The sequence below is a fragment of the Misgurnus anguillicaudatus genome, chromosome 19, assembly GCF_027580225.2.
Source record: "Misgurnus anguillicaudatus chromosome 19, ASM2758022v2, whole genome shotgun sequence".
In the NCBI taxonomy this organism is placed as follows: domain Eukaryota; kingdom Metazoa; phylum Chordata; class Actinopteri; order Cypriniformes; family Cobitidae; genus Misgurnus; species Misgurnus anguillicaudatus.
Window position 1 is genome coordinate 36272321 of NC_073355.2, and position 16919 is coordinate 36289239.

A 16919-nucleotide genomic window follows, 5' to 3' on the forward strand; every position below is an offset into this window, starting at 1 on the left:
CCTAAATAGTCTTTTACTGTGCTGTCATGTTCATCGCAGAAAAAATTCTGTCATAACCATATTCATGATATCCATAAGACAGGACAGAAATGGCCTTCAAATTTGATTGCATTTTTTTTATTTAATTATTGTAGTGAAGGACGAAGGGATTTCATTGATTTAACGGTCCATTGTATACTCATATTGTATGCCACGGCACGCAGATTTTTTTGTATAGCAATGGAAAAATAATAATATTTGTAAACATTATTATCAGTGAAATCCTCATAAAATCAATTCCCTTACTTTAATCCCAAGAAGCATTAAAGTAAAAGGGTTGTATCAGATTCAGTTACATTCTAGAGGTCTTCACGGGTCCACTTAGATCTAAAAAACCAGAGGTCCTACCCGAGACCAGAGCGGTTTCAGGTCTAAAAGTTTCACGTGTGCCTCGGTCATGGGTCGGGTATAAGGTTAGCGGCCTTGGGTCTCGGGTAATTTAAAATGAATGTGTTTTTGCCGAAAGGACCCAAGAAGACCCGAACTATCATGCTTGCGAGCATCGAGTCCTTTTCCAACCCCTCATCTGTTTGCCAAGAGTGCATGCGTGTGGCTGGCAGTAGGTTTATTTTCCTTAAGCCAGACCTTTCAATCAATTTTGAATGCACATTTTAGCAGTTACCTTGGCAGTAGATCGATATTGCTGAACAGGAAGTATGTTGAGAAGTCGGTCACTAGCTCAGGGTTGTGGCTAGAAGGGATACAGATATGGCCATTGGATGAGCTCTGTTTTAATTCTAACCCTAATCCCAACATTTCATGCGATTTAGACCGTAGCTGTATCCTATCTAGCCAGAACTGCTGTTCAGGGTCCCACGGGTCATGAAATTTCTGGAATATCAAAAAAAAATTCAGAAATTGAAAGTCTATTTATATTTTTTTCATGGAATATAATGGACTTTTAGTTTCCATTTATCAAAATGTAATTTTTCGATACCATTTTTTCATTGCGTTGTTTCATACACTTTGTTTATTGTTATAGAGTGCCACAGGGATGAGCTATTTGGGATGAATGCACATTTTAGCGGTTACCTTGGTGTCGTTGTCAGATAACAAATGTAGGTGCCGTTTGGGTTAGTGACAAAAACAGTTTGGCAAGATGAGAAATTCAATAAAAAAACAACTTGTTTTAAAAGGATGCATCAGGTTTATTTTAATCAGTAGAAAAACGTGATTATGTGATCGCATAATTTAACGCATAATCAGCCAAAGTCTGCATATTTATGCAGGGGAGGCATTTTTTCAAATACGCCGCACTTTCGTAGCATAAATTGAAGATTTTCGTGCGCAAAGTATGCGAGGCTTGCACGATTTCATAATCCCCGCATTGTCGTAGCAAAAATCACATATACTGTATCTTAGAAGAAAGTTGAAAAATGTTGCATTTACCTCACACAAGTGCAGCCATGTCCCCTGTTGCCATGGGAACGTTATGAAGTGACGTGATTATGTGACGTGAACATTATTGAAAAGCTGCGAAAGCTGCAAACAGTTTTTGCAAGTTCCCGCAAGTTGCAAGTTTTATTGCATAAAATTGCATAAATATCCCCCATAATCCATTACATTTTTTAAGAAAACGTGCCGAAAGATCAAGGATTTTTGCCCGCAACAATCACAAAAAACTCTGGAAGGATTGTTTAATGCACAGTGTATTTATGTTAAAGGCGGAGTGCACAATGTTTGAAAGCCAATGTTGATATTTGAAATCACCTAAACAAACATGCCCCTACCCCTGAAGAATAGAATCTGGACCTTCCTTTAAAAGACCCGCCCCACACATACGCAACCCGGCAAGGATGTCGGTTAGTAGACATGCTCCTTACTGCTGATTGGATGTATATTGGCTGATTGAGTGTTTTTTGGTAATCGGCCCGTCTCCTTTTCCAAAGCGTTTTTCAAACATTGTGCACTCCGCCTTTAATTTTATGCAATAAAAATTACATTTGCACCATTTTTGTGAAAGTTAAGGCTGAATGGATCTGAAAATGTCAAATGGTGTAACCGCCAATTGCGCCAAAGAATGAGAATGATTAAATATTTTATCCATCTTGATCGCATGTAATCATCAAAAAAAAAAATCATTTTAAAATATCATTTTATTAGTTATTTCTAAATGTACATTTTAATGCGTTTATGTAATATTTGTCCTGACATATGCTAAAAACAGACAGCTCTGTTTTCTAAATAATCTTTGACAAATTATGTAAAAATGTATGTAAAAAAATCATATTACACTAAACTAGATGATTATATTTTATTCCACATTTTTTATTAATATATTTATATTTTCATTTAAAAAAAATAGTAGTTACACCAATTGGCACCGACCGGTTACACCACATTGACATTTTTGCACTTATCCCCCATATATTGTGTCCAAATGAAATAAAACCAGAAACTTAGAATGTATGCAAGTAATCTGCTAATTTATTTTGAAATTTTAACCCGTTTACAGTCATGTTAAGAAAAATTGCCACTGGATCGGGTTGGACTCGGGTCAAATTTTCTCGCGATTGTCTTTATTAAAAAAAAAATATTTATGCACGTCAGGTTTGGTAAAAAGTGATTCGGGTCATTTTGGTCGTGTGCATTTCTTTGGACCGGTAAAGACCTCTATTTCATACTGACTTTACCTACAACACTTTTCATGACTGCATAACTAAAATGCCCGTGCATGCCCAGCGTTCATATAGGAACGAACACGCATATTTGCATCTAGGCGTGTGTTTGTGACTAACTTAGGCACCCTTTAGTCTGGGCACTCCGTCTGAGTGTGTGTGTGGATGTTTGTGTGTCTCATCCCGGCAGCTGTCCTCTGGCCCTCAGGTGCAGTGGTTACTGGACAACTATGAGACCGCTGAAGGGGTGAGTTTGCCCCGCTCCACGCTCTACTGCCACTACCTGTTACACTGTCAGGAGCAAAAGCTGGAGCCGGTCAATGCGGCTTCCTTCGGGAAACTCATACGCTCGGTGTTCATGGGGCTGAGGACCAGACGCCTGGGCACTCGGTGAGAGAAGTCACATGACAAATGTGTCACTTCATATTAAACTTGTATAAAAAGTGTTTAAACATGAAAAATATGTTACACACATAATTTTTTTATGATGTAGTATTATTTCACCAAACAGTTCATGACTCAGACTGACCATAAAGTATATACACTAACTCTGTGCTTACACACACACACACGCACACACTTAATGTGCTTTAAAGCTTTCATGACCTTCTGGTCTAAGTCATCCAGGTGCTTTGAAGCTTTGTGTGTGTGTTTGCAGAGGAAATTCCAAATATCACTACTATGGTCTGCGGATCAAAGCAAGCTCGTCTCTGCTCCGACTGATGGAAGACCAGCAACACCTGGCCATGAGACAGCAGCCCTTCTCCCAGAAACAGAGGTGGACGCACCTGTTTTTGGATGTCTCTCACTTTTGCTGTATTGTCGTCTTTCTTGTGTGCCGTTGTGTTTCTCAGTCCGGCTTATTCTCCTCTGATCCTGCATCCCTGCAGGTTGAAGCCGGTGCAGAAGGTGGAGGGAATCACAAACGGGATGTCATCCGGGCAGCAGCAACAGCAGCAGAATTCCGGTCTGTCGGACATCAGCACCCAGGTGCAGCAGTACCAGCAGTTCCTAGGTGAGTCATGATATCAATGGGAGAAAAACAAAAACTGATTAGATTTGCAACATTAGGCCTTTGTGGTATCTCAAAGTTATGCCAAGTGTCATTTGATATGGAAATCAAATAAATTTGTGCCCTTCCGAGGGGCAAACGCAAGCATCTCTTTTATCATAAACCCTTTAGACCTGTCTGCAGCAGGCACTTATTTTGACAAGACACGTGATGCACATAGGATCACTCAACGCGCAGAACACATATTTTGAAATTAGGAACCACACACATGACTTGCTACATACATTGTGACGAACTTCGCATCGAAAAGAAGTCACCGGTAGCCACTGATGGGATGCTAAATTGTGTGCTGCTGGACCGATGTGTTTGTTAGGCACTTTGAAGGCACCACTGCTTTGACACTTGCAGCCTATTGCAACACTAACTTAATAAAAAGGTTAAATAAATGCATGTTTTCAAAGTCACTGAGTAATTGTGTTAAATAATCGTGATTATGAGTCGGACGTACAACCTGGAATCTTGGAATTCACTCTGATTTTACTTGAATGTGCATGATGTCATGTGACCATTGAAAGGTTCTTGTCTAATAATAAACATTTGATTTTAAGTACATAAAATGCACAATGGGCGGTTCGCATTTCGCTTTTTTGCACGTGAAATACGTTCCTTTAAATGTAGAAGTACAGCAAGCGCGTGGGAAAGAGTTAACGACGCTAAAGACAGGTGTAAACGGGGTGTAAACATTATGCGCTCAGCCACTTTCGATCACATTCAGCGGTAGTTGAACACATTCAACCGGATTGCTTTTGTGGTGTAGATGTGCATGTGCATGTGGTTTAATGTGTTGGAGCAGCCACAAAACACCGCCTACTCTTTGCCTATTGATCTAATGTGTTGAGCACAATGTTTTAACATAGACTTCTAGCACGAACATACAGTGCCCAGCGCTATCTTTCATTGATAAAACTGAAGCAGCTCTCCGCCTTTTTATATTTTTGTTATTCATTTTGTGAGCGTGTCTCTCCACTTGTGAACCGATCCACCAAAACGCATCTTAAAGGGACACTCCACTTTTTGTGAAAATATGCTCATTTTTCAGCTCCCCTAAGAGTTAAACATTTAATTCTTACTGTTTTGAAATCCCTTCAGCTGATCTCCGGGTCTGGCGCTAGCACTTTTAGCATAGCTTAGCACAATCCATTGAATCTGATTAGACCATTAGCATCACGCTAAAAAATAACCAAAGAGTTTCGATATTTTTCCTATTTAAAACTTGACTCTCTAGTTACATTGTGTACTAAGACTGACAGAAAATTAAAAGTTGCGATTTTTTAGGCAGATATGGCTAGGAACTATACTCTCAAACTGGCGTAATAATCAATGACTTTGCTGAAGGAGTGATATTACGCACTGCCCAAAATAGTTCCCTTGGTTACTTTAAATGGTAGGGGACTATTTTCGGGCAGTGCGTAATATCACAAGTTTTAAATAATAGGAAAAAATATTGAGCACAATGGTTATTTTTTAGCTTGATGCTAATGGTCTAATCAGATTCAATGGATTGTGCTAAGCTATGCTAAAAGTGCTAGCGCCAGACCCGGAGATAAGCTGAGTGGATTTCAAAACCGTGAGAATCAAATGTTAACCCTAAGGGAGCTGGAAAATGAGCAAATTTTCAAAAAAGTAGGTGTCCCTTTAATACTAGGAATAAACAGCCTCTTAGATGTGAAATGTGAAGTGCCTCCAAATCAGCCATGCTTTGAATGTGATCTGAGTTATTGAAATAATTACAGAAAAGTGTAAGAAAAAATATGATGGATTTAAATAAAATTGGACCGTACAAAATAAATGCTATAATTAAAGGCGGGGTGTTTGATCTCTGAAAACCAATGTTGACATTTAAAATCACTTAAACAAACACGCCCCTACCCCAATAGAATCTGGACCTTCTTTTGATAGACCCGCCCCACACATACGCAACCCAGGCAACGATGTTGGTTGGTAGACACGCCCCTTACTGTTGATTGGCTACAAATGTGTTTTGGTACTCGGCCCGACTCCTATTTCCAAAGAGTTTTTCAAAAATCATGCACCCCGCCTTTAAAAAGAAATCAATTGTGTTCGCTGTTTCTTTAGATGCGTCTCGAGCCCTTCCAGAGTTTCCTGATTTGGACCTTCAGGGTAAAGCATTACCAGAGGGCATTGAGCTGGAACATCTCAAGAGCTTTCAGCTCCTCTACAGAGAACACTGCGAGGTCAAACCAGAAATACTTTTCTCTCTAATATCTCTTCAGTGTCGTTGCATTAATATCGAACCCCTAAATAGTTTTTGATTATTTATGTATGCTTTATGGTACAATTCCTTAGGCCATTTTGGATGTGATGGTCAACCTGCAGTTTCCATTGGTGGAGACACTTTGGAAAACATTTTGGAGATTCAGCGAAAATCAAGCAGGAGACGCGGCATTAGCTGTGTAAGCACTGGTGTATTGTGATATATCTTATAGTTGCACATCAAATGCCTAAACTTACCCTGTAGTAGATCGATGTTGCTGAACACGACATATATTGGGTAGAAGGGATACAGCTATGGTCAAAATCTGGTGAAAACTCTCTGGATGAGGGCTATTTTCATCCTAATCCTACCCCCAAACCTAACCCAAATCCCAACATTTCACGGGATTCAGGCCGTAGCTGTATCCTATCTAGCCAAAACTACCGTTTTCATCCTATCCCTAAACCCAACATCTCGCGAGGTTTGGCCGTAGCTGTATCCTATCTAGCCAAAACTGGCGGTTTCATCCTAACCCTAAACCCAACATCTTGCGAGATTTGGCCGTAACTGTATCCTATCTAGCCAAAACCCCCGTTTTCATCCTAACCCTAAACCCAACATCTCATGATATTTGGGCGTAGCTGTATCCTATGTAGCCAAAACCGCAGTTTTCATCCTAACCCTAAACCCAGCATCTCGCGAGATTTGGCCGTAGCTGTATCCTATCTAGCTAAAACCGCAGGTTTCATCCTAACCCTAAACCCAACATCTTGTGAGATTTGGCCGTAGCTGTATCCTATCTAGCCAAAACCGTCGTTTTCATTCTAACCCTAAACCCAACATCTTGTGAGATTTGGCCGTAGCTGTATCCTATCTAGCCAAAACCGCTGTTTTCATCCTAAACCCAACATCTTGCGAGATTTGGCCGTAGCTGTATCCTATCTAGCCAAAACCCCCGATTTCATCCTAACCCTAATCCCAACATCTCGTGAGATTTGGCCGTAGCTGTATCCTGTCTAGCCAAAACCGCCGTTTTCATTCTAAACCTAAACCCAACATCTCGCGAGATTTGGCTGTAGCTGTATCCTATCTAGCCAAAACCGCCGTTTTCATCCTAAACCTAACATCCCATGAGATTTGCCCGTAGCTGTATCCTGTCTAGCTAAAACCGCCGTTTTTATCCTAACCCTAAACCCAACATCTTGTGAGATTTGGCCGTAGCTGTATCCTATCTAGCCAAAACTGTCGTTTTCATTCTAACCCTAAACCCAACATCTTGTGAGATTTGGCCATAGCTGTATCCTATCTAGCCAAAACCACCTTTTTCTTCCTAACTCTAAACCCAACATCTCGCGAGATTTGGCTATAGCTGTATCCTATCTAGCCAAAACCCCCGTTTCATTCTAACCTTAAACCCAACATCTTGCGAGATTTGTCCGTAGCTGTATCCTATCTAGCCAAAACTGCTGTTTTCATCCTAAACCCAAAATCTCACAAGATTTGGCTGTAGCTGTATCCTATCTAGCCAAAACCGCGGTTTTCATTCTAACCCTAAACCCAACACCTTGCAAGATTTGGCCGTAGCTGCATCCTGTCTAGCCAAAACTGACGTTTCCATCCTTAACCCAACATCTCGCAAGATTTGTTCGTTGCTGTGTCCTGTCTAGCCAAAACTGCCGTTTTCATTCTAACCCTAAACCCAACATCTCGCGATATTTGACTGTAGCTGTATCCTATCTAGCCAAAACCGCCGTTTTCATTCTAACCCTAAACCCAACATCTTGCAAGATTTGGCCGTAGCTGTATCCTGTCTAGCCAAAAACGCAGTTTTCGTGAGTTTACGTTAGACTGAAAGTTTGTTTACTTAGAAAGAGCAGCGAGTTAATTAAAGATGAGTAAGATATTAAACATTTGCCTTTTTTTATACATCACAGGCACGATGAGTCAGAGAAGCGGCTGCCCAAGTCATGTTTGGTCGTACTCTGTAAATATGATCCAGTGTTGCGCTGGAGTCGTGACTGCGACAACACGCTGTACCAGGGCCTGGTGGAGATACTCATCCCAGACGTTCTAAGACCCATTCCCAGTGAGTTCCCCAATGTTCTCGCAGCAAGAGCACTAGGGTGATGATGATGATGATGATGGCTGATCACGCCACAGACTGTACACAACACATTCACCGTCATATATTTAATTCAATTTTTATACTTTCTCCAGGTGCCTTAACGCAAGCCATCCGAAACTTTGCCAAGAGCCTTGAGAGCTGGCTGACAAACGCAATGATGAACATCCCTGAAGAGATGGTTCGTGTCAAGGTCAGTCACATATGGCTCATTAATATTTGCTTGTATTTAAAGGGATAGTTCACCTAAAAATGTAAATTCTGTCATTCTGCTTAACACAAAGTTTGCTAACCAAACCATTGACTTCCATTGTATTATGCTTTTCTACTATGGAAGTCAATGGTGCCTCAGTTTTCTGCTTGATTACAAATAAGGCGAACAAAGAATTTATACAAGTTTGTAACTTGAGGGAGAGTAAATAATGACCAAATTTACATTTTTGGGTGAACTATCCCTTTAACTGGAATATATGTAAAAATTAATATATGCATACATTTGTAAATGTAAATAAATATATCATCTTGCAGTTGTATTCTGGCTGTAGTACAGGTTCACTATGAAAGTAAAATTATGACTGTCACAGCATGTCAGTTTAGAGAACATAAGTACAATGACAGCATTTTTGAGTGTACTGTCCCTTTAAAAAAAGCCTTCAAATGACGATGCTGCTTAACAAGTATGCTTTGGCCATGCAAATACCCACAAATCTCATCTCATTCAGGTGACATCTGCGAGCGCGTTTGCGCAGACCCTGCGCAGGTACACCTCTCTGAACCACCTGGCCCAGGCAGCTCGTGCCGTACTTCAAAACACGGCGCAGATCAACCAGATGCTCAGCGATCTCAACAGAGTGGACTTTGCCAACGTGCAGGTGGGTGTAACTGGACAATCCGTCCCTCACCTCCCAGTCAGATGCGCAGATGAATGCTTTTTTTACTTGAACTTTCATCTCTCGCCATCTAAGAGGAAGTCTCACATGCCTCACACGTGTATGCAGGGGCGTATGTGGTCAGTCTAGCTGTCAGGAAAAGGAAACTCGGGTGTTTGTCGTAACACGCGATTTGTTTTACTGAAACCGATTGACATTAATGTAAGCAACTAGTCATTTCACAGATGATGATGATTATTAGTATAGTTTGTTATACAGTATATTTGTGAAAAGGGGAATTCCCTTCACACAACCATGCGTTGGGTATTTTTCTTCCAGTGCAAAAATAGTTAACGGAGAAACCTAAAACATTTAAGTGCAGAGCTTAAACCATTAGGTCACACCACTACACCACCCTTTACTGCTCACTGTCTAGTAGGTGATGGATATAAAGGGCAGTAAACAAACATTCTAATAACCATTGAGCAATGTGCTATAAAAAAAACCCCACTTAAAATAGCAAATCTACCATTAACACCTCAGCAACACCACTTTGTAAGTGTGAGCAAAATGTGCCATTTTTGGGTGTGTCCTTTAAAATGCAAATGAGTTGATGAAATGCAAACACTGATGGCCATGATGGTGGTTTGTTGAAATTGAAATGATTGTGCCGTCAATAATTTTTTTCTCTATATCTCTCTTTGCACTGAATGGCAGTGCAGTGGTTGGATAGTACTGATTATATACCAGATTATAACAAGATCCCCTTTTGACATCACAATTTCAATGAATTATTTTTCACAGGCTTACAGAGAATGGTTGCTGGGTTGATCTTTTTTTAACATTTTCTAGAAGCACTGTGGATCCAATTATGTAAAGAATAATTGACGACGGGCCATTGAATTATAAGAAAATAATGCACACCAAGGTGGTAATGCGGCACGACGCGAAGCATTATTTTCAAATAATTCAAAGAACCGGAGTCAATTATTCCTCTTATACCACGGTTACCACAAACATTGCTCTGGTGCCTATTTTTAAGACATTTGAAAAGATAGGTGTGCGGTTTACAGAAAAATAATCAACACCCATAGAACATTTCTCAGCCAATCAGAATGCAGCATTCAACAGACCCGTGGTATAAAGCACTTATAGGAAACAGTCAGATTTTCATGATATGTCCCCTATTAACAGAGATTACATTGAAATTGAGCCTATTTCTCTGTAGGAACAGGCCTCTTGGGTTTGCCGATGTGAGGATCGGGTGGTCCAGCGTTTGGAGCAGGACTTCAAACTGACCCTCCAGCAGCAGAACTCCCTGGAACAGTGGGCAGCCTGGTTGGATGGTGTGGTTTCACAGGTTTTAAAGCCATACCAGTCCAGCGCAACCTTTCCTAAAGCAGCTAAACTCTTTTTGCTCAAATGGAGCTTTTACAGGTGAGCTTTAAATCTTTGGACTGTCGTTGGCCAAACCATTAGAGCTGCATTATCTTTACTCACTGTAAAGGGCTATACAAATAATAAATGACTATACTATACTAGAATAAATTTTGGTATTGGCGTATCTTGCCTTCTATTTCTCACAGCTCTATGGTGATCAGAGATCTGACCCTCCGCAGCGCTGCGAGCTTCGGCTCGTTCCACCTCATCCGTCTGCTCTATGATGAATACATGTATTATCTGATAGAACACAGAGTCGCTCAGGCCAAAGGAGAAACGCCTATTGCAGTCATGGGAGAGGTACAATATCACAAAACACAAATGCGGCATTGTGCAAACATATTTTTTTTTACAAAAAATTTAAATTTAAGGGTACAATGTGTAAAATATGGGAGGATATATTGACAAAAATGTAATAATAATAGTAATAATATACATAATTATGTGTTCGGTGGTGTGTAAAGAGCTTGCATAATAAACACATATGTTTTTATTACTTTAGAATGAGCCGTTTTTATCTGCATACACCGTGGGTCCCCTTTAATGGCGTCATGTTTCTACAATAGCCCTAAATGGACAAATTGTTCTATTATAGACGGTTTCAGCAGTAACAACATAAACAAGTGGCTTTCGTGGTCCACACGTAACTTTTGATAAACTCCGCTAATGCTACGTACACACCAAACGCGGGGGATTGCGTTTCTCACTCTAGATTACTCGCGGGATTTAACTTTGTGACATGCGAATTTTTCGCTCAAGTTGAATATTTTCAACTTGGGCGAAGACTAGGGATGTCAAATTATGCAATTTCCCATATGCGATGATCATTTAAATTAACGATCAATCAATTGAATAATCGTTAACAGTAATAGTGCAATAAGCCATTAAGTGTGCGTTAAAATGCCAGCTTCCTCACGCGAATTAAATTTTTTTATTTTGTCTAAATAACATGCTAGTGGGATTGTAAAATGAGTCAATGTAGTTGGTGTTTTGATAAAAATCATCAATTTAATCTCGCAATGAAATATAATGACTAATAGACACAGTAAACTTCTCATAACAGGCACTCCGCACAGTCGGATGAAAGTCAGTGCGTCCATGATCAAATAAAAGTTTCATTATCATCAAGTGTTATTTTTTTAGTTGTTCACCTAGCTTTCCGAGTCGTTGATACACCGCTTGTTGTAATTATATCCAAGAAGTACACAAAGGGCACTTTCCCGTCGTCACCTCAGCTTTAGACCTGCGGCGTACTTTCAGCAAAGATGCTTTTATTATGAAGATTTCAACCTTCCATTAGAAAACCCACTTAGCATGTAGTGCCTCAGCCAGTCAATAATGATGATCAATGATATATGTTGTGGGCGTTCAGAGTGTAACGACAGTCATTTATTGTTTACATTTAACAGTTTCTTCCCAGAATTTAAGTTTTACATTTTAATCTGTTTATTAAAAACGGCTTCTGGTCTCCTTTTCTGTGTATAGCAGCGTTGCTATGCTAATCTTGTAGGCTTCCCTGAAGAGGGTCTTTGCTTTCAGTAACCGTGTTTGCATTTTCGGCATCGGACCCTCTCAGATCCACTGCGGATGCCATTTTGTTGCGTTAGCAGTCAGCCTCGTCTCGAATGGGGTTAAAAAGCCCAGGTGTGTGTTTGGCATCGAGCATCATTGTGATCATGGCTAGTTTAACTTCTTCGCACTTATTTAATTTTTTTCACCAGCTGTGTATGTGCTTTGCGCAGGCGCCGCAGACGAGTGCTTGCTTTTTCGACAATTGTTAAGTTTTATCAATTTTATTCTTATCGACAATTAATTGAAGATCGAATAATTGTTAACATCCCTAGCGAAGACGCGCATGTTTTCTCTGCAAAAGCGCTGCCTATGTCGCGTCATTCGCATCACCCCACGCGAGGACACGTCTGATCGTGTCTTTGCATTGACTTTGTATGTAATCTAGTCGCGCAAATCGTTAAACTCGCATCTTATGTGAACCCACAGTAAGAATAAATTACAACACTTTAAACAACACTAAAAACTTTAAAGTACTTTAAACTTAGTTTATTTATATAACAAGCAAAATAAACAACATGTAGATTACCTTGTTATTTTCGATGAGGTATTTGTTCAAGAGTTCACTTTAGCAACTAGTCAGAGCATTAAAAAAACTGAAACCGGAAGTAAAGTTCTGACCAGGCGTGTATCGCATTGTCTATAAAGCGCGTTTCATCACTACATTGTCTAACATGATGACGTGTTTGTCTTGTGGCCGCTACCATAGCTATACTATGCGTTTCAAAAAGGATGGGTGACCTTTTGACTGAGCCATTGGTTGCAATTCACAGTCTCACTACTAGATGCCGCTAAAACTCTCTGATTGCACCTTTAAAGGTGCATTGTGTAACTCAGCACTTGGACCTTTAATTTTCTAACTATAAAGAATTATGTGTAGCATATTCGAATAAAGAAATGCAAACAGTCTTGCAATAGGTTGTGTAGGTATTGTTAAACCCTGATCTTAGCATGTTTGGGAATACATGAAAACACCGAAGCTATTCATACAGTCTAAAGGCCGGGATACACTGCAGGATTTTTGCCATCCTATAAGATCTTTACTTTATCACACTGTGCGACATGGAGCGTTAAAATTTGGAAGTCTAAGGCTTAGACGGCTGTGACACACTATAGTGCATCAGCATCATCATCAATTTTAAGAGAAGCGGCACTTTTTTTTGAAAATATGCTCATTTTCCAGCTCCCCTTTGTTTTGATTTTTACCGTTTTGGAATCTATTTAGCCGATCTCCGGGTCTGGCGCTACCACTTTTAGCATAGCTTAGCATAATCCATTGAATCTGATTAGACCATTAGCATTGCGCTAAAAATAACCAAAGAGTTTAGATATTTTTCCTATTTAAAACTTGACTCTTCTGTAGTTACATTGTGTACTAAGACCGACGGAAAATGAAAAGCTGCTATTTTCTAAGCAGATATTGCTAGGCAGATATACTCTCATTCTGGGGTAATTACCAAGGACTTTGCTGTCGTAACACGTTTGCAGGAGGCGCAATGATATTATAAAGCAGCCGAAAATAGTCCCCTTAGTATCCTTCAATAGTACAACTTTAAATTTTCTGTCGGTCTTAGTAAATGATGTAACTACAGAAGGGTCAAGTTTTAAATAGGAGAAATATCGAAACTCTTTGGTTATTTTTAAGCGCAATGTTAATGGACTAATCAGATTGAATGGATTATGCTAAGGTATGCTAAAAGTGCTACCGCCAGACCCAGAAATCAGCTGAATGGATTTCAAAACAGTAAGAATCAAATGTTTAACTCTAGGGGAGCTGGAAAATGAGCATATTTTCAAAAAAAGTGGAGTGTCCCTTTAATGCCATCAGCATGCGCTAGTGGTAAACAAATACCGGTACGCAAGTCGTTAGCTATCTTTGGTTTTTGGTTGCCGTCTTTGAACCTCTCATTGTACGACATAGGACCACCGATTAAGTGCCACGATCACAGAAATCGCGATGATTGTTTCACGATGGCAATCTTTCATCTGGGACGGCCAAAAATCGTGTATCCCGGGCTTTATTCCACAAAATATCTGTGGCAAGTCCTCCAAAATGATAACATGAACCTTCTACCATAAAGAACTGTGTGTGTACCGCAAATGACAATCAGAGACATTTTAAAAGTTGAGGGTGATTATCGAATGTATTTTTTTAACTTTTAATTGATAACCGATACATGTTTTTGTTCTCATTGATGAAAACCAGCTCATTTTATAATATTATTTCACAAGTGCCTAAAACTTTACACTGTACTACTTGCACAATCTCAGACACGTTTGAGACTCAACAAAAGTCACATAAAAGTCAAAACAGGATATTACAGAGGAAGTGTTGCATAAGTATGAAGGCAATCTTTTCAAATGTGGTAATTCTCAGTTTTGCTCTTTTTAAGTTTGCAAGTCTCGGCCGAAGTTTGAACCCACTGGATCCTGATAAAGGTTAGATGCTTAACATGTGCACCCACCCATCCATCCATCACAAATGAATCAGCTATCAATTGGATCTCAGTAATTCATCATATAGCGTTATTAGTGGTGTTTGCATAATTAGGTTAAGGGATTTGAAACAAACATTATTGAACTATGAAAATCACTGTTCATCATTTCTGCTGCATGATTCCTCAAAATGTACATTTTGTTGAGAAGTGAGAAGCCCGTTGAAATAATTGTTGTTACTAAGTATCTGACCCTGCTGGTATAACACTGAAATCTGTGACCCTTTGGATTATGTGACCGTAGTAGGAGCATAATCTGATGGGTCACAGAATTTGGTACAAGACTTGAACCGGCGAACTTTGGGTTATAAGCTCAACTCTCTAAGCATTAAGCCACAACTGCCCCCCTACTTTAAACAATCAGATATCTTGGTGGACAATAAATGAGAAAAATCCCCAAAATTTACTACTAAGAGGAACGACAGCCTTATATAAAAACCAAGAAATTGTAGAGACTTTAGACCTTTTTTAACTTGACTAGCAAGTGTCTTAACAGCCGCATAGCACTGCAAACCTCTCAGAAGCTCCTAAGCAACTGTATATCAACACTTATTGTTGTGACAGCGACTTTTTTGTGGGCAAGCACCACTCGTGTTTTCTTCACAAACTATAACTTTAGTTGCTCTGATGTGGTTGTTTATTTCTCTTCATTGTGCGTTTCTCAGAAGATGAAGAGGAGGAGGAAGAAGACAGTGAGGATGAATGCCAGGAATTGTCTCTGCAGTCAGATGTCGGCACTATTGGCGACGAATCCCTGGAACCACCCGCCAAACTGGCACGAACCGACCAGAGGGTGCTGTTCAGCACGGGCAGCATGGACAACTGAGAACTTGCATTACATGCACATGCATATAAAGCAGATACAGACGTACCACAAATATACCTACAAGCACACACACACGTATATCTTAAATGACAAATCATTTGTGCCCCTACAGTTCCAAAATATGCATCTACAAAGCCGAAGTGCTGCAGCCTACGCATTTACACAACGTCTGTACATTTTCCTCAAATATGAACATGCACAAATGCATTCACCGCATTGCACGCAAGATGAACACAATCACCACTTAAACCACCACTTTCAACAGGGTTATAGAGAACCTTTCTGACTGAAAATACTAACAAAAACGCTGCACTTAGATCTTGAAGAGTTGTTTGCAATGGACTGAGCTCTGATTGGCTATTGAACTCTTGATCAAAGCTGTCAGTCAAACTCTTACAGCCTATGACTGGATAGAGAAAAGATTGACTCTTAAGTGTCTGTTTGTGTGTCAACGTGTATCCTTTCTGCCTCTCCGTGTGTTGTTCGTGTGGTGACGAGTGATTTTTATTGGCTAGGATGCAAGCGTGTGGTTTCGTGACTGTTTGTGTGTATAATTGTGTGCACGTGTGAATGACCGTTGTGATTCTCAAGAAGTGTTGATAGTTTCGTCAGTGGTATTTTCGAAGACGTACAACCTTTTTTCAGTTCTCGATGCCTTTAGCGACTGCCGTGTCATTTGCTGTTTATAGGCCAGCTCTTAAAAAACGGTTACCCATAAGCCTCAGGGCACGTGTTTGTTTTTTTAGAGCTGGTCGGTACCTTTTAAAACAGTTTGTTATTTAGTACTACTGTGGTCTTGAACCCGTCATGAAGATGCCAGAAAGAAATATTTTGTTCCTTATTTCCACTGAGATTTTCGTTAAATTGTTTTTATAAAGTTTTACGGTTCCGTAAATTTTTTTTGCACTTTCCTTTTGCCATATATCGTCCTAATTGTACAAAACATTAAATGTTTCCAGCCTTATATATATATATTTTTTCTATGGTCACAAAGTGACAATCCGTGTGCAGTGTTGTCTCACACCGTTTAGTGCATATTTGATGGTTTGCTGTGTATTTGGGATTTTGGGGGAAGATATTTATTAGCAAAGACGCTTGACCTGAGCTTTGCCTGTATGATGTACAGTAAGCAGAAAAAATAACCCTGAGTCCTTATGTTGTTGCAAACCCTTATGATTCATTACACATACTTTCGGGTTTGAAAAAACATAAAGGTACTTACAAAATGTACATGTTTTGGTCACCGTTATACCACAGTTTGTGTTGTTTAAAATTCTTGTTTATGCTCACATCATTATTTAAAAATCTATCCCATTTCATTCTGTATATATGTGAACTTGGATTAATGCTACTGTGTATTCGACAGAAAAGTAAGCGGTGGGGTAGCACACGAGGAGTTGACTGATCTCAGACCAGCATGTTTTTTTCTTTGCCTTTGATATAGAACCGCAAGCAGACATATCACAACCCTCTCTATGTAACAGCCATTTAAATAACAAAAGGAATTTCACTTTTCACTGTTTTCTCAAAAAGCTAAATGTGTGGCAGTGTTTCGAGTAACCATTGGTATGGTTGTGCCTTTGGAGTTATCAAATGAAAACCAGATGTTTTTAATTGAAGCTATGAATAAATTAATCATTTCTAAAATTGTGAA

At 39.7% G+C, this 16919-nt stretch overlaps 2 protein-coding genes across 8 annotated transcripts in view; one reads left to right on the forward strand and one right to left on the reverse strand.

Annotated features, from left to right (window-relative positions):
- The window catches only part of rln3a (relaxin 3a), a 16861-nt gene extending 13273 nt beyond the window's left edge, over positions 1–3588 (reverse strand). The window contains exon 1 of the mRNA XM_055194714.2: positions 3446–3588. The gene's annotated coding sequence lies outside the window, so the exon portion shown is untranslated. The remainder of the gene's footprint in view (positions 1–3445) is intronic.
- rfx1a (regulatory factor X, 1a (influences HLA class II expression)) overlaps positions 1–16919 on the forward strand; it is a 27126-nt gene extending 10207 nt beyond the window's left edge. For 4 of the 7 annotated variants that reach the window (XM_055194706.2, XM_055194709.2, XM_055194711.2 and 1 more), the window contains 12 exons: positions 2848–3047; positions 3316–3435; positions 3548–3672; positions 5806–5924; positions 6037–6143; positions 7879–8030; positions 8162–8259; positions 8789–8938; positions 10164–10372; positions 10522–10675; positions 14338–14383; positions 15105–16919. In XM_055194706.2, coding sequence (XP_055050681.1) covers positions 2848–3047; positions 3316–3435; positions 3548–3672; positions 5806–5924; positions 6037–6143; positions 7879–8030; positions 8162–8259; positions 8789–8938; positions 10164–10372; positions 10522–10675; positions 14338–14383; positions 15105–15265 — 1641 coding nt within the window. In that variant the 3' untranslated portion in view covers positions 15266–16919. The remainder of the gene's footprint in view (positions 1–2847; positions 3048–3315; positions 3436–3547; positions 3673–5805; positions 5925–6036; positions 6144–7878; positions 8031–8161; positions 8260–8788; positions 8939–10163; positions 10373–10521; positions 10676–14337; positions 14384–15104) is intronic. The other 3 variants (XM_055194707.2, XM_055194710.2, XM_055194712.2) reach the window with 1 other exon arrangement.